The sequence below is a fragment of the Pseudopodoces humilis genome, chromosome 2 (assembly GCF_049639895.1).
Source record: "Pseudopodoces humilis isolate 2021_Gansu_Grassland_sample_001 chromosome 2, ASM4963989v1, whole genome shotgun sequence".
Taxonomy (NCBI): Eukaryota; Metazoa; Chordata; class Aves; order Passeriformes; family Paridae; genus Pseudopodoces; species Pseudopodoces humilis.
Window position 1 is genome coordinate 106,175,952 of NC_142201.1, and position 24,127 is coordinate 106,200,078.

Sequence of the window (24,127 nt, forward strand, 5' to 3'; positions counted from 1 at the left end):
GCTACTGATGTGTTTTGATATAAAAGTATTCAAAAGACAGAGTGACTATAGTGACTTCTGAGAAGGACTCAGTGGCTGTCTGACACATTTGAATTGCACTGAGTGCTAAAAATTCTCCCTGAGTGGCACAGGGGAGGTTAATTCATGTCACCAGACATGTCACCACACAGAGCTGAACCCTTTAGTCAAATGTTCTTTTTACTTTGCTTTTCTCTTGGAAAGTAAATGTATTATTCCTGGGGCTTCTTTCTCCTTTTCTTTTGCCTTTGGGCTACAGCTCTAATTCTCACGTTAGTTCTCGAGTTCTCAGGCTGCTCACTCTAAATTTTAACAGCTAGTTGAGCATGTGCCTCAAATATTGCTGTAAGGATACAACTTGTAGGACTTCTGCCTTTTATTCTCTCTTCTCTCTGTTACTGCATTTCTTTAATTTTGCAGACGTGTTTAGTAAAAGCCTCTCAGCTATTTACCTGGCAACTTCCCTCACCCTTAACAAGTAATTTCCCAAATGCATGCATTTTCTCTGCTCATTGCCCTCTGAGTTCAGAGTAGGGCTCCACAGTAAAAGGAAACTGCTCTTCCTTTCAATGCATGCTATGTCAAAGACTTGGACACAGCAAGAGCAAAAACTCTTCTCTCTCAAAATTTACTCAGTTCATAATAAAAGTTAGACATTACTTCATGGATTTTATGAAGCTGTAAAAATTCTTGCAAAGCTATTGCTGATAGCTCAGCTAAAACAGTATTCAGTACCCCAAAAACAATATTCAAAACCCAAAAACATTAGAGAAATGTAGCACTTGAGAGACAAAAAAAAAGGCAGGATGTCTGTAGTGAAAACCATCCGTCTCCTTTTCATTATCAGCATGTAAACTGGGATCACTGCTCCATTATTCACAGGAGAGTTTAAAATTTGATGGTTCACTTGTGCAATATAATTTTCAGAGACCAGTAAGTAATTTGGTGTTTCTTATCCTTAGGTAAGGATGCTCACTGCTGCAGTAAACAACTACACTGAATTATAGCCCTAACATGGAAATTACCTCTGAACCATGCCGGGGTAATGACTTCTGTATGTACAAATTAAAGAGGCTTTTAATAATAGAGAAATAAAATCTTTCATGCAGAAGTCTGGTAATAAACAGTATCAATAGCACAGCAATAATAATATGTATATTTTTACTATGCTTACAACATCGGATGATAACTACATCTATAATTCACAAAGCGTGTAAAAATGCAGGAGCAATAAAGCACTAACATCAACATGCTGAGTCATTAATCAGAAGATAAGTTCCATTTATGAATAGCAATTAATTGCAAAAAACCATGATCTTTGTTGGTCCAACAATAATTCCAGGGTTAAGTCCCTGAGTATTTTTAGACTCCAAAGAACACCAAATATTTATAGAGACAAGTGTGGAAAACATTAAATTTCTACATTCCATTTCACTTGAGTGAGCCAATCTGGGGTTTATAAATATCACAGGCCTTTGATAATTCATGTAAGAAATCATGAGAAACTTTGAGAAGATCTAAACATTTTTAGGTGTGGTTTGGAGTGTAAGTGAGATTAAAAAAGCATGATATCAAGAAATGAAACATTGTTGCAGAAGCAAAATATCTATATGTAAAATTATGCAAATAATATCTGCATGTGCTATAAATTAGGGAATTGGGATGTGCCTGTAAAGTTGGAATGTGAAGGTTTACTTTCATGCTTGTGAAATGAATAGATTGACATCTGAATTACAAGCAGCATGTAAGATGAAGTACTTCCTATGTATTCTTTCTCAATTTAAATTTAAATTAGTTCAATTAAACAGTTTTAAATTAGTTATGTTAGTTCTAATTATTATAAAACCCATTTTTCCATGCCTTGTTTGAAGTCATTCCCTGGAGCAAGTCTTGATATGACCAGGCATGCTGAAATCTATTTTTGTGTACACTCTTTTACAAATCTTAAAACATCAGTGTGATTAAAAAAACTGCAGCATAAAACAAAATTTAAAATTACATTTGAAAATTAAATATTCTGATTATCTTTTTTAACTACAATGCAGGAAAAAATTCCATGAAATTATTAGCTTGGCAAATGCATACATTCTAACAGGAAAGCTTGTTCCTTAGTTCTGCAGTGTTCTGTTCCCCTGTCCCATGCCAAGGATTTCACTATTTTATTGTTATGGTATTTTGTAGCAGAAAAAGCCAAGCACCTTTCAAAATAGATTATTTCCACCTCAACATTATTTTACTGGCCTTCTACAAAACTATGTTATCATGCATGAGTTTATGGTGCTTATTTTATTTAAAAAGCCATTCTAAAGTGAAATTAAACATTTAGGAAAAGTCAGCAAAATAATTTTATGAAAACAGTTTATTTTTTTTTCTTTTCTTCTCTAATTGTAAAGTGCACTCACATGATAGAATATCTCTTACAGTGCAAAGGCTGAATATTGGTCACGATACCTAGCTGCAATGCTTCATTTTGTTATCCTCCATAAAACTGGACCCATTTTATTTAAGGCAAAGCCTGATAATAAATTACTTTCTCTGATGGTTCCTATGTTCTTTTAAACTGCATTCTAACACTTTTTTTTTTTTAATTCCTAGAAGAGGAGAAAAGTAGTCCCATGAAGAAATAGCTTGCAATTTAATATAAGACTCTTCACTACACACACATATTTTAGGACAAAAGTAGAATAAGGCAATTCAGAATTGTCCTCAGAGCCTGACACCTGGAGAAGCTCAGGGATCTGAAGAGTGGAAAGAATTGTTGTATCCTACATTAAAGCAAGTGATGTCAAGGCTCCTTCACAATGTTGGTAATGTTTCTTATATTAACATACAGGTTTCCTGCCTCCATAGGAGATGAGAACACAGATTTTAGCCTGGAGAGTGTGGCTGGATTATTCCCTAAGAAATCTCATGAGTATCTATATAAGAAAAAAAGATTCAATAAATTTGATCCAAAACTAGACACCCATATTATTTCTGTTTCCTTCTATAGCCAATGGTGAGACACAGGTAGCCAAGCAACAATTCAGCCCACTTTCACCTTGGCTGCAAGGGTGCCCTAACTCAGATGCCCCCACTTAACATAAGCTGGAATGAATTCAGGCCCTCCCAAATTTATTTCCTTGAGCTTTACACAGTTGATCTTTCGTCTCCTGAGTCTGGTTAACTTTCAGGCACCGTGCCCAGAGTTAAAGCTCCAGGCATAACTCTCTTTCCTCTCCAGAGATCTGAGATGCTCTCACCCAGCTGCGGAAGCTTGTGACTCACGATTCAGGCTTTTCAGCAGACTCACTCCAGAGTCCCTTCCAAGAGGATGCAAGGGTGCTGAGGACTTCACAAAGGTTTTCCTTTGTGAAATTGTCCTCATTTCTTAGAGTGTCAGTTCAAAAGATGTCATGGAAATACATCATTTGTTCCCACAGCCTTGCTTACTCTAATGAATCCCTAATATTTCCACTCTAGTGCTAGTGCTACAAGCCTTCTGCATAATTTGGAGCTTCTGCCAGAACAGGTTGAAAAATGTACTTTTCTTGTACCATCTTTAGCTCTCCTATCAGCCTGACAATGAAGCAGGTCTCACATTCAAAATCCAAATGCTTCTATGCTACAACAAAGTAAGCGGGTTGTACATTCTCAGACTGACCCCAACTTCAGGCAAGAACCAAGGGCCCTTTCCTACACTTTGGTTTTCCTGGGAAGAAAGCAGGAACATGCAGACTGCAGCACAGCCATATAGTATTTTTCCTTGACCCTTCATTAGAATAGTTATAGGAAAAATAGGTGCAAGATACACAACATCATATCCACTGTTTAGTCAGTTGTCAGAAGAGAATTAACAAGACTCTGAGGATGGGATTTATCTGACCAAAGGTAAATCCCTAGTCTTTAGTTTAATTAAGGGAGAAAACAGAAAACTAAAGAGGACAACCCCAACAGTGCACCTAGAATGCCCCAACTCTACTCTGAATTGCCTCACTTTATTGGGTAGAATTTATGTAGAGCCTCAGGGATAAGTTCAGATGCAAGTACCTACACCATTACATGTCTCTCATGATGGTTAGACAGAGGAAGATCATCAAGTTCAGCACAGAGATGGAAAATCTGCCTATTTGACGGGTCCAAGCAATTCATTGCAACCTTGCATTGTGTTGCAAAATACAGTGAGGTTTCTTGGTTAAGGTGTTGGTTAAATTTTCTTCTTTTTTTTCTTTTTTAAAAAATTTGGGTATTTGTTAAGCTTGTAGATAAAAGTTACAATGCTGTTAGGCCACTGTTTTTGAGCAGTTACATTCAGAGTTGTGCATACAGCAGTACTGAAGCTCAGTTATTGGTAAACCCCTATTGATTTTTTCCTCCTAAAATCTGTAAAAAATATTAATATATATCCAAAATTATTAAACTGCAAGAGAATTTTCTGTTGTATTATTTTTAACATTGTCACAGTATACGGTACTCTCAAAGTATGCGAACTTCTTAATTTTCCCCATGCAAAATATTATTTCTTCCCTTACACAGAAAGTATAAAGAATACTACCCATATTACCAAGAGTTTCCAACGGCACTGCACAGATAAGCTGAGACATGGAAGATCTCATTTTTAAAGAATATTTCACACCTTCACAAGCTTATTTTGTGGTGAAAAATGTGATTATATTTAATTCTAATGGCAAATGTTCAGACCTGCTGAAAAATGCGTTCATGGAAGTCAAATTAGATAAGCCATGGAATGAGATGTGGACTATTATGTCTGTGACTTGGCAATTTGTTTGGGGTCTACTGTGAAGCAGGACATGGGAAACCTGTGGCAGATGCATGGATGGGCTCCAGTTTTGTGTGGCTGCACAGGAAACGGGACAGGCATGCTAAAATCAGCATCTCTTTTTTATATTACCCTGACTGCAGTTTAGGACCACTGTGAACTCAAAGATGGGGGGATATTGTAGAAAAATATACTGTTCCGTAAGACATAAATCAAACAAAGCACAGCCTTCTCTCATCTTGAATTCTCCCAACATGATATTCCCAGCTCTCTATGAAATACCCTCTGAAATCCTTTCAGTGGGGACTCATTTCTGCTGCACTCTGTCCACACTCCTCTCTACAAAGCCCAATTCTCATGTGAATGTCTCATCCCTTCAAATTTTCTTTTCCTGTTACATCCAAAAAAATTGGTGAGTAGATTCCAAGACTAGTGAAGGAAGGAGAATTAAATAAAATGAGACAGGAGTGACAAAATTTATTAGCTTGCAGATGTACAGGACTATGATAAAAGCTAAAACACACACAAAATATCGAAGTGCACAGAAATATGTCCTGCAACAGGAGTTTTCATAGTATGGACAGCTGATAGCATGGAATGCTAACTTGTGTCATACTGAACAGGACAATGACATGAAGTGAACAGGCTTTGAGCATAGATGTACTCAAATGACACAGCATATTCTATTTTCCTAAGCCTTTACTACAACCATGCTCTGACTTTTCTACATTGATTTCAACAGATTGGCTCTCCCACTCAGCACCTCCCTCCTGGAAATTTATTTAGCATCACCTTAAGAGCACAAAATATCGGGTAATCTTCCTGATCACTTCAGCAGTCCAACTCCTATTCTTCAGGAGCAACGTTTATAAGATTGGCAGGATTTTCTCTTTCTAATCTAAGAACACAAAGCCTTTTTTTAAAATTCCACCAATATTGAGCTGAACATGAGAATTCCTGGGCATATACAACCCAGTATTGTATATAGAGTGTGCATTTAAAGTAAATTTTCTTAGAACTGCCAAGGAGACATCAAGCAAGCCCCATGGCCAGCTTTAAATTCTTTCTCCAAAGTGTTAAGGATTTATTAGGAAGGGTAAAAGAGTTCTTTTATCTGACCTTTTTTTGGAAAGCAAATAAACAAACAAACTAAAAGCCACACAAAACCAAACAACCTTGAGCCTCTTCTCCCACATTAAATAAACATGAATTTGGTTCACCTGTAACCATAGAAAGTTGTAATCTAAATTATTGAGCTAATCAAAGGATAGGTCTTAATAAGTGAGGCATCAATATGGTGGAGTTCATTATTTTATCATTAATGAAAACTGAAATAAACTTTCCAGGTGATGGAGAACTTTACTGTATGCTTGAAACTGAACAGGAAAAAAAAATGAAACATATTTGCACCTGATAAAAATATCATGCTACTCCTGCATCTTTTAGCAGGTTAAAAAATAAAAAATAAATATATCTGTATATAAATGTGAGCTAAAGCAACTAAAAGGAAATATATGCAAGGTAGGAATGAAGATTTCTGCAGTGAAAATGCAGCAAACCAGTCTTTTACAGCTGGGAAATGAAACAGGGTGTACCTCTATGAGCCTGAATGGAGATATTCAAATAGGAGGCAAGACAAAGGCTTCAACTGAAGATGATTCAGACCACTTAATTACTCACTTTATGTCATCAATTGTCTGAATAAAGATTTTACACAGCTGTTTTACTCTAGATCTTCCCTCAGATTCAAAAAACATGGGAAAATGTGCTTTTATGAATTTCAAACATATTATTACTGTAGCCATAGACATCACACATTCTGTTAGTCCTTTTGTTTTTTAAAAAAGAGGGTAGGCTAGTTGCTTTATTTCTAGTTGTGTCAGTCTTTCTGAATTAGCCCAAAAGGCTGCTCTGCAAGTGCTGATCAAGGGATTTCAGTCATTTCTTACAATGTGACTGTAACACAGATTGATTGGAATTTATGCAGTAATAGAAAGGTTAAATATTTTGAACTAGAGCTCAGAGTCAGACTTGACACTGACTGAATAACTTCATAAGCTACTCCTGACCTTGGACCATCCTTTTCCTCACTGTACTAAGTTTCTTTGAAATACTAGAGGATGCAGACTTTCCTGCTAAAGCACACACAACTTAAACCCTCTGCAAAGCCTTTCGAAACCATGGGAGACAAAATCCCTTAATAATAGAATATTTATGGGGGGTAAAAAATCAGGAATCAGAAGCCAATTTCATTTACAGGCTTTATTATAACTTCTAAAATGTCTACAATAGCACAAAACACCAGAGCCCTGCAAGAAAAGCAGCACTATGAAATAAAGACACCAGACAGTGAAAGAACAGAGACTGTAATGTATAGTCAGGGTGCCAGACTAGCTTTAAATAAGCTCACTCAGGTTCCAGAAGTAATCTAGCCATGACAGCAGGGAGGTCGATTTGGGAAAGCTGTCTGGGTGCTGGAAAGAGCTGAACCTAAGCTAACATTTTGACCTCTCCATGTAGCAAGTACTTTCAAGGACAGAGAAATTTCATTAAAAAAAAAAAAGCTTCAAAGGGATGGAAAATAAACCAGGTAGGCAGTAATCATCGTCCCCTTCCCAGCTGTGTCATGCATTTTAGTTCAAATTCAGAATTGTCTGTATATTTTGAAAATCTTTAATTAAATTCACACAGCAGTTGTGAGCAGTTTGTCAGATTGCCATGACTGACTCATGAGACCAATCCAAATTACCTTCCTCATACCAAGTCTTAAAACAAAGTTATCACCTAAGAATCTTTCACTACTGCAACAACTCCAACTTAAAACCAGAAGCCCTCTATGAGTGTTATTTCAGAAACAGGCCACCAAAGAGCTGAAATTTAAAACCAGATGTTACCTTCCTTGTGCAAGGTGGCTGAATTAAACATGACATCTGCAGGAAAGCAAATCATGGCTATTTCAGTCTGTAAATTGGAAACAAATTTAAAAATTGAAGGCTAAAACTCTAACATGTTTAACCTCCAATTCTGAATCGGCACAATGCCCAGTCCTGATTTCAGAGGCAGATAAAATCCAGCACATCAGCTCCCACTCGTGAGCAAAGACGCACTTAACAGAAGTGGCAAAAAGTGGTAATGGAAACTGATGAACAGAAGTGGTCATGGGCACCACATCCTTCAAAAACATGATGCTTCTTTATTTGTTTTACAGGTCAAACAAGCAAAGAGGTCTAAGTGAGCAGCAAATTTCTACAGTTAACCTGTCCCAGACATTTTAAGTAACATACACTCAAAGACAACGCACTTACATATGAAGTATCTTCAAAAAGCACAAGTGATCAGCTCTGAGCTAGGTCAGTGCCATGACCTGTAGCGGGTCTTAGTGAATATAACAAAGCTTATTTTCTGAAACTGTATTACACATGAACAGAACATGGAAATTTTCATCTCTATTTCTAAGTGCCAGATGGATGCAAGAACTGGAAATTGTTTAATCTTACTTTGAGTACTGCATGTGAGTGCAGTCCTGAAGGGCATAGCTGATCCATTTTGCAAAGACAGAAAGGAAAAAGCAACCCTACGAGCATCCTTTTGTTTCTTACCATAAACCACCTTTTAATTTTCATATTTTCATATATTAAAAGTCTGACCTTGATGGTCACCACCATGTCTAAATGAAGTAGGCTTAAAACCTCAGTCATTTATGATCTGATTTAAAAACCAAGTTCTAACTAACATAATGAAATTTTACCTTTAGGGTAATATTGGGCAGATAATTAAAAAAAAACAAAACAAACAACCCAAAACAAAAAACCAAACACAAAGAAAAAACACACCCAAAATGCAATTAAAGCAATGTCTAAACATGGGAACATAACAGCAAATGGCTAACCAGATGTGCTTCCCAGCACTTTTAAGGGTTCTTTTATCTTTGTGGTAGCCTGCAACAATGCCTTGAGCAAAATACATTTATAAAGGATAGGTGTTTCTCTGTTTTTATGCAGCAATGGAAAGGGGACTGACTGGCTTAATAGTAGCTGTTACACAGAATAATAATAGTAATAATAATAAAAATAATAAAAATAATAATAATAATAATAATAATAATAATAATAATAATATAATACATAGAATATTTGATGATATTTTAACCATTCATATGCAATAATTACTGTAAGGAAAAGGTTTAATTTGTATTAAAAATAGAAACTCACCAAAACTCACAGCACCTACAGCCTTATACTGCTAAATTAATCAATTGACTCCTCTGAATATGGGCCACATACAAGTTTTCTTCTGGGTCAAAAATAATATGTGGAGATTACTAAACCTTTACTATTAGAGAAAAGTAAAGGAGTTTCATGAACAGTTATAAAATGCATTAAAAATGGTTGGAATGCAGAAGATGCAGCAATAGTTGTACAATGCTGTACTGATAATACCATCACAGTATAAACACTTGCATAAACTTGGAATAAAGTTATTTTCAATCTAAATCAACAGTTAGGGTTGAGAAATGAGCTTAAAATAAGACTTCCTTCTTTCACCAATTTGACTTTGATTTAAAATTCAGATTAGCTAAAAGGGAGTAATTTCCTGTTTCATTTATGCAAAAATAAGGTGGCAGACTGACAAAAGGATATTTTTTTCTGCATATGCAGATACAGGTGCATATAAATCACCCTTTGTCAGGGCAGGAATTCTGCAAATATGTTTGACACTTATTAAAATATCTAATAAAGCATCTCTAGGCACTCTATTTCACAGCACTGAAAATAAATTAGCAAGTGCAGATATGTCTACTGTAACCCCTTGAGTAGTCATAAGCGAAAACACCCTTGTAAATTGTTACATTCTTTTACTGATATGACTGAAATTAGTTTTATAATTGATGTTAAAGACATGAAATTGCTTTGAACCATTAACAGATTGATCATCTAAATAAATATTAGAATCAAGAGAGACTGTGTCATTTTGTGCTCTACTTTTCTAACTGAAAATTATTCTCAGGATAATTAAAAAATTATGTAAAGAAACATTTATTCTTGTTAATTTTAAGATGGGTAGAACAACCTGTTGGGAAAATTCTATTTATATTATCTCCAAAGACAGAGCATTTATGCCAGTTTTTTCCATATGAAACACAATCTTTACAGAAGAATTTAAGCAAATGTATTATTCTTCGATTCTAGTGTGGAAATGCCTGTACAGTAACCTTGTTATAAAATTGGGAGTGTCACAGAGCTATGTAAACTAGGAAAGCTTTGCAACCTAAGTTTATAATGCATATGAATATGCATTATAAAGGTATGCAAAACCTGATTATGCCATTTTCATAACTGGAATGTTTTTGTCCCCAGGAGGTTAGCAGCTTCAGGAAAAACTATTCATGATACATATAAAATTTACCAAAAATTTTACCAATAAAATCTTCAGATTCTGGGCTACACATTTACAAAATCTTTAGCTGTGGCCAACCAAATCCATATAGAAAAACTGATTATGTCCTCATTATATATAATAGATCTTTTGATATCCCCATGATTGTGATTAATTTTTTTTTTTAATCTTAAAATACATCTTAAGAGGGAAGTCTTCCCAAATCCTGATTTTGAGATCAGCTTTGGTGAATGCTCTGTCAGTGCATCCAAAACAAGTAGAATATCAGCATATTTTGAGGAAAATTACAGGCATCAGCTTCTCAAGGGGAAAGAAAAAAAGAAGGATGAAATGCTTCTGAAATTACATCTTTGAATAGTAAGAGAAAAGAAAGACAAACAAAGCAAAGTATTCCTTCTTACACACACTGAATAGCTTAGAAAGGCACCCACCTACAGGCACAATGACAGCAGCTGTAGCATCTCACCTCTATCAGTCATAATCTAGAACAGTGCCACTTTCTATTAACCAAGCAATAGGGGAACTAAAATTACTTCTACTGGTCTACTCAAGTCACTCCGGTTGCTCCAGTGCATTTTGATGACTTAATTAGGAAGACGGTGCAGCACATGTGGTTTTCCAGCCAGGTTCATCACAAAGGCCACATCATCAAAGCACAAGAGTTGTGTCTTCTACAGCTAGATTAAAAATAGGGATTTCTTCATTAAGTGTCTTGCAGCTGACTGTGCCTCTTGGTTTGTCTCCATCTATTCAGACAATTAAATAAAGCGCCATGCTTTATTTATTTCTTTTTAAAGGCTAATAAAGAAGCCCGTGAATTGAAGTACAGCTGGCAATCTTTTTATTTATTAAGACCTCAGTGTACACAGTGACAATCTCTGGAAGGCAAGGCACGTGCTGGGGTTTTTTTTCTCCCTTTTTAATACAGGTCCTCTTTGTGGCGCAACATTTCGCCTAATAGGAATTAGAAACCTTTGTCATCCTCTCCAGCGGGGAGAGGAGTCAGAAAATAAAAAATCACAAAAAGCCCAAAACAATTAAAAAAAAAAAAAAGACAAAACTAAACCTACCATCCAACAGGGAATACCTAACTTCACACACAAAAAAAGCCCCCAAATGTGAAATCTGAGTACACAAATCTGAATACTTTGAAAAAGAGGGGTAAAAATGACAAAACTGTAAAAATTATCTGGAATATAATTGAGTCAAAACATTTAAAATTTGGTCACAATACTCCAAATTAATAAAAAAATAGTGATTTGCTTTTACTTTTATCAGCAGGGATGGATGACTAAAAAAATTATACAATTGTTATGTAGGTATATTAACTGAAAATATTATATGAGATCTACTGCACGCTTTTCATTTCCTGATAACAAGACATTATTATCTCTTGTGTTATTAAGTAATCTCATTTGTGTAGCCACAATGGAAATTATGCATGGCAATCTCATACCATGGATACACCATAATATTTCCTTGCCAACAAATACATTGTATCATGAGGTACTGGGATCTAGCATTAGTCCATGATTATTAGGACATTTTAAAAATATTCTACAAGGGAGAATATTGCTCTGCACGTCAAAGAAATGCTCCGTGAGGCAAGATGACTTTGCAGTTTTAAGAGTTACTAACTGATAATTGTATGTCATGATGCATATTTACAAAGGCATATGCACATGCATACAAAAAAATCCGTGGTGAAATGAGATGATGTCAGGTGGTAGCTCTTCCTGCAAGAGGTTTAAGGATGGCCTATGCACTTTGCAGCGATAGGAGAGAAGGAAGAGGCCAATGTGAACACAAACATGGTCTCTACCAGAGCAGAGATAGCAGTTTCTCTTAACTCCTTATCTTTCTCTTTGTTCACTCAGCCTAAATAAAACCCTTTCTTTGGAGGGTCTAGCCAAAATGTGTGGGGTGTTTGATTTGGGTTTTAGTTTGGTTTACTTTTTTCAGTTCTGAACTGACAACAATTTTCTGTCTGTTTCAAATTAATTGGATGCGTATGATAGAAGCACATCTTTCTACATGTTCCTTGACCCCAGGAAGGCCTAAACTGTCAATCTACTCTCCCTGAATTTGACCTTGACTTCCACAACCTACAAACTTGGTGGCACTTACAAGTGGAAGCAATGCATTAAATCATCACTTCTTGCTTCACATCGCTTACAGACGCATTTGTCACTGTTACATTAAATTAGGATCACAAAAATGTAATTTATGGCCAAGAGTGACATTTCATAAAGCTTGTGAAAATAAAATTACCAGGGAACGTGCACCAAAACACAGTATTTCTTGCCACTCCAGCCTGTCAACAGAACAGATCCTCCATGATTATGCTCTCTACAGCAGAAGTTATGTGATGGAAAGTGAAGAGCATGACAAGATGGACCTGGGAGTCTGGTTGGTGAGCTGGATTTGAGCTGGCACTGTGCCCTTGACCTAGGGAAGGCTACCAACATAGTGGGACGCTTTAGTGGGAACACAGCCAGCAGGGCAAGGGGTGATAGACTCCCTTCTGTTGTCTTTCATGAGAGCACATGGAAAGAAAAGAAAAGAAAGAGTACATCCAGTGTAGAGTAAATCCATGTGCCTTCCAACCTAAGGAGTTCCCTGATTCCATGAGTGTTCCTACATCTGAGCTATTCACTTCCATTCATATCTATATATGTATGTATTGAATAAAAATAGATATATGTTATCTTCATTTGGGCTCAGATTCAAGGACAGAAATGGAAATTCCATGGAATTTGAGGACGTATTCTTAAAAATCTGACTCTTTTAAATCGTATCCTTCCTCTTTCAGAGTTAACATTACTCTGGGATTTTCAGCCCAGATAAAGCTGCACCTTCTCAGGTACAAAGTTTTTGTTTGGATAATTTTTGCTTCTGTCCTTTGCCTTATTTTCCCTTCCTTTTTTCCCTAAAAATCAAGCTTTGGAGGGCTTACTGGCTCATCTCACAATAGTTACCAACATCACTTTACTTTCAAATAATACAAATTTATAATAAAAACTACAATGTCCTGCCACTTTTTTTTTTGTTTTAATATGAGCTTTGCTGTTGGATCGCTTGCTCAGAAAAGGTGAAAACTATCCTCAAGAACCTCCCAAATGAAAGAATTAAAATCCATTTCCACCACTCTTCAAGAAGTACCAGCATCATTTTCTTAGCTCAATGATTCTTCACTCTTCCTTTAGATCTTCATGATCAGGTGCTTACATGAAATTCAAGAATTCAATTCTCTGACTCTCTGCCTATACCAAAAGACAGCCAATAGATAAATCATGGGTTGGTTGAGTTTGGCTGAACATTCCCTTTTTTAAACACTATTCTCAGAAAAAGACCTGCATAACCACAAAACTAGTTAAATTCTTCATCTGAGCAATTTGATACCTTGCTCAGTCATTGACAGATTTATTTTGAATATTTGACTGAAAATCCATTCAGACACTTAAAAAGTACAGAAGAATGCCTGAATGCACATTACAAGACTCTGGTTTTCTTTATGAAGCAGCCAATTAAGATCTTCCAGTGCTAGGAAACTTTTTTTCAATATACCTTCACAAGTTTCAGAGAAACTAGAAGAATGTGGAATTTCTTGTCAAAATGTATCAATCAGACATACAAATCCTAAGTACCATATTCTGAGAACAAGTTCAGTAATGTTACAAGTAGGTCAAAAATACAAATCTTGTGTTCTCTAGCCAGATGACAAAGTTTTGAGAACTAAAAAGTTAATTGTGATTAAAAAAAAAAAAAATTATACCAAACAATTTACTTACTTATGTTACTGAATTATGATTGACTTGACAAAAGATCTAATGAAAGAATATTCAGATTCCAGAACAATTGTCTCTTTTTCACTGCCCCTAAGATGCTATAATAAGCAATCTGAATTTATGGGAGTTTCATAATGAGCAACTGTTTCCTGTTGAAAACAGTCAAACAAGTTAGAATGGTGAATTTATTTTCTGTAGTGTTTCAGTAATAAGACAGGAAGTATTAGGGAAAACGAAATTTAAAATATTACTTTCTGCCCCAGGAAAAGTCAAATCCTGATCTGATCTTCTTCAGTAAGCTTCTATGACTGCCAAAGAGAGTTGTTGATGTTTTTTTACACTTACTCCCATGAATAATTTCTCAAATTTATGTTTCGTAATGTATGTTTTATGTTTCTTATGCTATGTTATATATCTGCATCTCTTGAAACCTATTTTCTGGAGAACTAATGCACAGTAATTGTAAATCACAGAGTTCTAGAAACTCTGTCAAAAATTTCACAAAAACCTGGGTTCAAAAGAGGTATTTTTCTTATCTTCCTCTCCTAAGAACTACAGAGAATTCTCTTGCAAAAATCTATTACAATCTATCAGGAGCATGAAAAATTTCTCTTTGTTTGTTTTCATCATTGCTGACAAATTTGTCATGTTTTTACAGGTCTTTCTTTGTGCAGGTATCTCTGTGAAGCTCAAGGATTAATGACACACAAAACAAGTGGCATCTGCTCCAGTTCCAATGGAGAGATCTTCCACAACACACACTGCTAAAGAATCAGGTTCCAAACCCACCCAAAATTCTCCTGGCCAGAATGCTCCTGTCTTTATTGGCAGCCCAAAAATTGGTAAGCTTGCAGTTATTGATGTTGAAAAGAAAAATCAGTTTAAATTATTAATATCATTTGCTGTATGTCAGATGTATAGTTCTGTTGGTTTTTTTGTTGTTGTTGTTTTTTGACAATCTAGGAGCTGGTAACTTTAAAATACTTTAATGACTTAACCGAAAACACAGAGCTCAACACATGCATCTAAATATAATATGGCATTAGTTAATGCTGTGTTTTCTTAGATCAGTGCACTTTAAAATCAGCTATCAAGTTTTCCAGCTTTTAAATATGCAGAGCAACTGGCAACGAAAAAAAAATCACATCTTTCCCAGATAGTGTTCAATCCCTGATTAAATAAAGATGTGCCAAGGCAGAGATACTTCATGCCTCAGGAGACAGCCATAGTGGAATTGTGAGTGTATTTTATATGTGAATTAGAGGTAAGATGTAATGACATGAGATGAAAGGCTCAGCCATGGTTTTAATAAAGGGGGGAGACAGTGCTTCCCTGTGGACCCCATATGCAAAAGAGTGAGACTCAACAAGAATATATGAAAAGATTCAGCAAAAACTACAACAAATGTTTCAACATTATAAGGCTACTATTAAAATTCATCACATTTTACTGAAGCTGAGTATTCCAGATCTGAGGGTGAACTCTAACACATTTCTGATAACTTTAATTTCATATGACAAACTAAGTCGTCAGTAAGGACGAAATAATTACAATTTTTAGGTAAGACAGAATTGGAGAGTTTGAAACCATAACATTTCATTTTTTTTAATGTTTCTAATAACATAATCTAAAAATAATTCCATTTAATTTGTTATTTTAAGAACATATTTTTAATTGCAATAAAATATCACAATTTAGTAGAACTATGTTGGCAGACATTTTAGCTGCTTAGTGCTTTTAGCAATCCTCAGGAAAAGCTATAACCCATTTCTCTATTGATTTTTTAAATTATTTTTTTTATGGCTACAACCGATTTCTAAAGAACCAGTATTTCATTTTCTCTCATTAAATTAAGGAAAAATTTCGAGATTTTTCACAGTTCTCTCTCTTTCTGTACATTGGAAAAAAAAAAAAAAATAAGAGAGACATGCCTTTGTAAGGAATAGACATGAAAAGAGCAAAATGAATGGGATGAACTGCTTAAAGGAAAAAAAGGTAATCCTGCTTTATTTGATCTTTTGTGATAATCACACTCCTGGCACCCTGCCAGCAAGGCTCAGCATGCTGATGTCTGGCCAAGTACAGTAATCTCTTGGTTCAAGTCTGAGGTCTGTGATGAAAATTACAAAGCAGGGACAAAAATCAAAATGCCACCTGTGATTTTATTCTGGAGCTAATTTGATGGAAAAAGCAATACAATGAAAACAGTCTTTTTAGTAAAGACTACAAACCTATGACTAAATTGAAACCAATGCAAGTGGATGGAGGTAGCGATCATGCAAATACATTTGGATCTGCAGGCATTCCTTTTAAAATGAGCAGTAGATGTCTTTGTGACAGGTAAATTGCTTTGAGATTATGTTTGAAGTCCGAGGTCAAACTTTTAAAATTATAATTTTAACTTACATCTTTCTTTATTCTGGAGTCTTTCTTAATTTGAAACCAACAAAACCAGGAAATAAATAAAAAAAAAAAAAAAATAAAACCCCAAACCAATTTATTTCCTTATTTTATTTTCAGTGAACCACCATTCAATACAGGTGAACAAATCCTTGAGGAAATCTTTTTCCTTTTTTTTCATTGATTAGTCTATATTTGAGCTAGCTGTCCAGAGATATGGGGAAGAGAATTGTATAGCCACAAAATTCTGCATTCACAATGTATTCAAATCAGAAATTCAGACAGTAAAGTCTTCTTAATTATTATTCAGATTGAAAGCAGAAAAAGCAACCAGTAAAACCAGCATGTTCCTTTTCTTTCTATATAGTTATTGTGTTTTCCTGAAAGGTTGTACCTCATTAGCGGAACTGATCAAAATTTCTTTAGATTTCTCTTTATAAATATTGAAAATTCTTTCGGAATTACTTGGAAGCTGATTTTAGAGATTTATTCTTAAACAAGAACCCAATAAAACACAACATTTTGTTTCCTTTGTGTTACTAGAACAAAAATCCACTATTTTCTGAAGTGCTAGAGGTTCCCTGTTTTACCATCACCTTCTTTATAAAGTTAGGACAGTATCTTGCCATTTTTATCCACACTACTCCTCTCTGCACTGGTAAGAATTACCATATGCAAGCACCAGGACAATCCCTGATCTCTGGGACTCACTGGAACACTGCATTCCAGCATTCCCCAGTTGCTATTTTGCTCTTTCTTCAGGAAGGTTCTCTATAGATTTCCAATTCTCTTTGATATTCAAGTCTGTCTCCGCACTCTATATCTTCCCCCCACCGACTGTGCTAATCAAAGGAATGCTTTAATAGCTGCCTTAAGCTCCTCTCATATTTTTATACCACTCCTTTTCTATAGTTTCTTTTGAAGTTAAAAAAAAAACAATCATTGCAGCACAGACAATACAATTAAATTACCAAATTCTGCCTGTTACTCATGCAGATATGCTCACAAATTTCTCAACTCCACACGTACACACGTTTTAACACCCAGAGAGAACTTCAGGTATATTCATGCACACCCTCACATGGACAGTAAAAAAAACCATGAACATTTATGTTTAAATAAAAGGTACCTACCTGGAATGAGCTGACCCAGTAACTGATGGCATCTGGAAAGGCTGAATACAGCTACCACAGCCAGAAAAGGATAATGTTTCCATTTCATGATGTGTCCCTGCTTGCATTACACCAGCTCGGCTGCGCTAACGTCAATGTCACCTGCAACGCACCATGGAAATAAGAACAGAAGAATTAATGGTAAATTGAGGTGCTTCCAAATATTTTTGTCTAGAGTAATTCTATGAAGAATGCTGGTTTCAATACAGCTTTAGCTATTAAAACAATGTTAAATTATCTAACAGTTAGGCAGCTGAAAACCACAACCAGAATATTAGCTATCCTTGCAGAGCAGACAACCACAAACCAGATGTTTTAAAGGGAGACATGAGGATCCCCATAGAGCACATATGTGTTTTAAAGAGCTGCATGTTGTTTGGTTAAGTTATTAAAGAAATTGCCCACTTCAACAAGATAATTAAGTAAATGTTTAATCCATCTCAGTGCAAGGAAATACTTAAGCCCTTATGTAAGTTGAAAACACTGCTAAGGTTATTCAACTTCCTATGAAAGCAGGGTAAAAACTTCACTTTAGTCCTCTTATGAAATTATGTTTTGCTGAAGGAGGACTATAGATAATTTTACCCAGTAATAACTTGAACAGTTAATAAAATTTTCTGGTGAGTTTTTATGTTCTAAAGGGCAGAAAACTTCCATCTGTTTGACAGGAAAATGGAATCCTGTGAAGTAAGACAATATTTTGAATTTAAAAAGAAATCAGAAATTTTTAAACAATATATGACTTTTAGACACACCTTTCTGACCACCACATCTGTAGATTAAAAAGCATTCGCAGCTCTTCTGGTGCTTAAAAGTCATCTCTGCTCATCCTATTCATTTGTTTATTCTTCACCTATGTTAGTGCTCGGTACAGACTTGTCCAGAATGGAATTGTTGGGGTTTGAAGAGACCCCTGAAGATCATCCAGTCCAATCCCCTGGCAAAGGAGGGTTACCTGGAGCAGGTTACACGGGAATGTATCCAAGTGGGTTTGAAATGTCCCCAGAGAGGGAGACCCCATGGCCTCCCTGGGCCTCAGGCCTTGTTTTCAGCCTATTCCTGATGCCTTTCCCCTAAAGCTTTCTAAAATACATATGGTGTTTTTCAGATTATTTCACTAGATTTCTAAAAGCAGTAAGATGCTTTTTAGATAATTAAATACACACAATCTGAAATTGGATTTATTATTTTGTTTTGGCTGGTTTATTCTGGGGGAGGTTCTTTGTTTAGTTTTTCTTAAAGGGCCTTTCTCCCAGTACAAACACAAATGCATGTGAATGTAACATTCCACATATTTCATAGTATCTGGGGCTCATGTCAAGGTCTTGATGGTGAAAACAGACACTGTTTTAAGTGTCTGTCAAGTTATGAGATGTGCCAAATTGCCTGACCCTAACCAACAATTAGAGACCACCAAGCAACTGTAAATCCCATGTACGCTGACACATCAAAATCTACTCCAGCAATAAATAATTATGTTAGACTTTGATAACTCTACAACTACACTTCTTATTTCACTCTCCTTGTCCTCCTTGTAGTTAGTGTATACTCAGAGATGACCAGTTTGGATGATGAATCCTATATTATCTAAATGCCAGCAGACATAATTATAATAGTGAAGGAAATTACAGTGACACACACAGTCACTTGCTCAATCTGTTGGGATGGAGGAGTTTCATCTGTAAACCTAATACATATTTAATGAATACAGATTGAAGAGTTGCATGACTACTGGGAGCATTCAGTGCCACCTGACACTTTTAGATGTTCAAAAATGCATAAATAAGTTTAATATTAACAGATTCAATCTCCTACACATGTTGCATTTTAAATTTTCTTTTTGCATTGTACCTGTGCCTCTACTATCTTAGCAACTAGAAATAATAGTAACCCATTTCCTATTACAATTACCTGTACCCTAGAAAATATTTTATTTTTTTTTCTCATTTCAACCACACTGCACACGAAAAGTCCAGGTTCCTTCCATTCTCATTCTTTTAATTTCCCCTATCACTCATATGGTTGCTCTTCTGTTGCAAAGAGCTTGACAGCTCTTAATGGCAGAATTAACAGCAATTAATGGCCAAGGTGTTACATGCTGCTCTAAATGCTGTTCATGGTCTGACACCAAGACTGAAATGAGGATTTGCAGGCTCAGACCCTTAGAGTATCCATCTCTTTCTCTGTACAGTAATATAGATTTACTCTGTAAACTATTTACTACTTTGGTTCCAGACTCCCATTGTTTCTTCACCTTTACTTCTGCTGCAAACACAAGACTGAATGTTGTTTCTAACACAAAGCTGAGGAGGCAGCCCTTAGGTTTTGCTTCCTCAAACAAAACCAGAAAAAAAAAAAAACACTTTCACTTCAAGATTTACTTTGTCATTATAATGTGAGGTAAAGGAACACTGAGGTGAAAGAGGAGGAGAGAGCAGGTATCCATACTGCAGCCCATGGAGGGCCCCAGGTGAATGTTTCCTGGAGAAAGCTGCAGTCCATGCAGGAGCAGGTTTATCCTGAATGATTACAACCCATGGGAACTAACTACTCTGGAGCAGAGGGAAAGTATAAGGAGGAAGAAGGAGAGGCATAGAGAGGCTCTTATGGACTGACCCTAATCTCCAATTCCCCATCCCCCTGCACCACCCCAGGGAACGATGGGGTAGCAGAGGTAGAAGAATTGAGGATGAAGAGATGGAGTTGAGCCTAGGAAAAACAAGAATGGCAGGACAGGGATAGTTTTAGTTTTTGTCTTTTTTCTCACCATCCAACTCTATTTTAATCAAAAATAAATTCTGATCTTTAGCCAAGGTCAACTGACCCCAACTGTAAAGTTGCAGAGAAGAGATGAATCCCAGGAACACACTTGATGGCACTCACCTTCTCTGTGAAGGTATGTCATGCATGACTCCAACATGTTGTCTTTCCATACCTCTCTCTTGCATTTACCTAACTGGTAGACTATGACTTCTTTTTAATCTCTGTATGTGACAGGGCTCCACAGGGAGCTCTGACCATGAGCACTTGGCTGTTTAGTTAAAAGCTTTTCCACCCTCTAACTCTGCTTGTAGGCTTATGTTTGAAATATCGTATTTCATTCTAAAACCTGAAATTATTTCAGTGTCATTACAAAATTGTTCTTAGAGAAAATTTCAGTGAAGACAGCTTTCATGAAGCCAAATAATTTTAATATGAAAACAATGTTTTTTAATCTACAGTTTAAAAACAAATCCTGTAGGTATTCCTTGAAAACAATCTTGAATAGGAGGCTAATTCTCTTTATTTGAGGTATACAGCTTCTGAAAGAGTAGTCCTGATCATTGGAAAGATAAAGTAGAAAGAGTTGTCATCAGAATGGTTTTCAGATAGGAGCTGAGTCCAGCAAAAGAGAAACAATATCTTTCTTTTCATCATCTACTGCCACAGTGCCACAATTCTTGCACTACACAACAATGGAAGAAACACCCAGAAATGTACTGCAGCCAAAGGGACTCAGATGCAATTCTCTGCAATCATTTTTTCAGTGTCTGACCTATAAAACTAATACTGCAGAATAAGGACTGGCACTAATTAGATGCTGCTATTGACAGGAGAAAGATGCACTCAGCACAGACACTTCTGCTGGCCTGAGACCTCACCTCACTCTGTATCAAATGGCCACAGACCTTCACCAGAATGTGCAAGAAATTATTCAGATCCAAGGCCTTGTCCTGAGTGCACAATGAAGATAAACACTGGCTTCTCTATGACATTATAATCATTAAAGAATCAATGGCAAATTAAACTGCACAAGCCCAGAGGGGAAAGATGTAGCATGGTAAATGCAGGGAAATGGTCCAATCAATTATTTTCTTCCACTTCCAAAGTCTAGTGCTATTTATCACTATAGCCAGTGCAGAAGCAAAGACACAGACAAGATCAAACTTGTCTTTATTTTCATGTCTTTAGGGGTTTTGGGTTTTTTTTTCAAAAATTTGATGACTACTGATGCTTCTCTTGGGTAACCAGCTTCTTAAGACTAGATTTTGACTGGGTCTTGAGTAGAAAGAATGGACACAAAAGTCAGGTAATTAAGATTCTAATTTGTAAAAATAACTTCTCTTTATGAAATATATGCACTTTGGCAAATATCGTACTAAAGAAGATTGCTTATCTACAGAATGAAATACAGAATTTTGATTTGCTGCGTACCCAACCATTTAGGAGTGGACTAGCAAGATTTCACCAAAAGTAGAAAAAAAAAATAATATTCCTTTTGAAGCAAGGTTAATTATTTTTGGAAGTGGGATTTTTTTAAAGCTTCTCATGCACTGTTAGGCCTGCTGGTAGTGGATGATCCTTCCCATACTTTCAATCCCCATCCCTATTAGTCAGACATTCAGTTATTTGGTCATCTCTGTTTAGACTGACACTACTTCTGAACTTACTCTCCTGTGCCTTACCATCAGTACAGCTATAGATCACTAAAATCAAGAACTTTCCTCTACTATTTTAAACATCCTGTCTGTGTTAAAATAAATTTATTTAAAGTTCCAGAAGGAAGCTCTGCCCTATATTGTCTCAACTGTGTCCATTTAGGAGCAAAAATGACAGGGGGTTGATGAACTAGGGCTAAAACCTGGTTAGCTTCTTTTTTGTTATAAAGTAAATCTACTCTACCAACATCAAAGCAGCTCAAAAATATAAATCTATTTAAACCAGAGTAGTTAGTATAACACATCTATGGATGTGGACTGTCATCCTTTCAGTGACAGTTTCAGCAGCCATTCATGAAGATCACCTTATTTAATCTTTTAGTACTCCCAGACATTTGCTTTCTTAGAACGAATTGTTAACAATTGGTTTTAACAGTTATGAGGCAGGATTTGCACTTTATTTACTTTAAGCTGTGGTTTGCTTGCTTTTTTAATGCAATGAGAAAACCAAGAGTAAAATATTTATTGTTATTATTAATAGCAATGTATTAGCTCAATTTACATTTCTAAGCTGGCAGGTGACAAACTTCTACATAAAACAGTCTTACTCAGATTATGACTTGATTTCTGTATGGTATTTTTACTGCCTAATCAGTGCAATAAGAATGGTTCCTCTACTATAATTAAAATTAAAAAGAAACTGTGTCCACGCTCATCCCCTTGTACTTTAGCTCACAGATATATGAGGCCTCAGATATATGACAAAAGAAACAGTTTTTCTGCCACCAGTTTTAGTCCATACACAATTTCTCTACTAGAAGCTCTGCTAACCTCTAATGTTTCCTTCATGCCTGACCATACAAACTGAAGTTAATCTTGATTAAAGGACAACTTGAACAAAGAAGCTTTCCTCAGGGAGGAGTACATCAGTGAGACAGTGAGCAACAGAACAGGATTTCTGTGTAAGGAAGCAATACATTTATAATGTAATATAAATGTGCAATGTAAGGTATGGAACATGGAGAATTAAGGAGTATAAACAGAATGAAAACCAAATTATATAATGAATTGTATTATCTGTATTATCATTTTTAAAATGATTCTTCAGGTACATAAGAAGCCATTTCATCTGTTTTTCTTCAGAAACATGCATATGTATGTGACACAAAAGGAAAAAAAAAGGATAGGTCAGGTAGTGGTCTTCCCTTGAAAGGGTGAACACTTTAACAGAATCAAAATAAAAACAAACTTCCTAAGCAATCAATTCTAAGATTCCCCACCATTGCCATTCACACTCTGGCTGCCCTGCAGCAGGAAAGATGAGTTGGCATCCATTCATTATTGGGTGACATTAAGTAAAAATCAGCTCAATTAAAAGACTAAACACAAAGGAAAAAAGTTGTCACGTGGGGTTTTTTCTTCAGTCTTCAGGCAGGAACTGGGAGCACTTGAGAAAAGTGACAGTGCTCTGCAGGCTCCTGCCCCTGCCTGACCCCCAGAGTTCTGGTCTCTCTCAAGGACTCAAATTAGGTTACCAAGTGTTTCCTGCTCTCTGTCTTTGCTGCCTGCTCTGTCAGGAGCAATGGGGTCAGTGTCTGAGCATGCAGGGTAAACAAAGCCCACCTGGAAGTCAGTCTGACAAAGGAATGTGAAGGGCAGCAAGAGGAACTCCTACAAGTACATAAACAACAAGAGAAAGACCAGAGAGATGAAGTGGGAGACATGGAGACAAAGGAGATGAAAAAGGCTGAGGTAACTCATGCCTTCTTTTATCTCAGTTTTGTTGGAAAGACCAACCTTCAGGAATCCCAGAACCAGAGGAGAAGTCTGAACTAAGGAATATTTGCTGTCAGTTGATCAGGCTAGGAAGCACTCGAACCACCTGGACACACATACCAGTTCCTTGAACCTGACAGATGCACAGGAGAGACTCCTGAGAAGTGGAAGAAAGCAAGTGTTTCCCCTATCTTCAGGATTAAGGATTCAGGGAGGAGCAGGCCTCTTACCCTCATCTCAAACCCTAAGAAGGTGAGGAATGAGCCCATTCTGAGACCATGCATGGAAGGACGAGAAGGTGATCAGTAGTTGACTCGATCTTCTCGAGTGTGGCCCGGCTAGCTCAGTGATGAGGTTTCTCTTCACTCGAGTTTCGAGCCAGCATATGTTTGTGGGGTT

The 24,127-nt window shown here is 36.3% G+C and overlaps 1 protein-coding gene across 3 annotated transcripts in view; it reads right to left on the reverse strand.

Moving 5' to 3' along the window:
* Positions 1-24,127, reverse strand: part of ROBO1 (roundabout guidance receptor 1) — a 690,461-nt gene that overhangs the window by 580,952 nt on the left and 85,382 nt on the right. For all 3 annotated transcript variants that reach the window (XM_088050995.1, XM_088050997.1, XM_088050994.1), the window contains exon 2: positions 17,496-17,636. In XM_088050995.1, coding sequence (XP_087907121.1) covers positions 17,496-17,583 — 88 coding nt within the window. In that variant the 5' untranslated portion in view covers positions 17,584-17,636. The remainder of the gene's footprint in view (positions 1-17,495; positions 17,637-24,127) is intronic.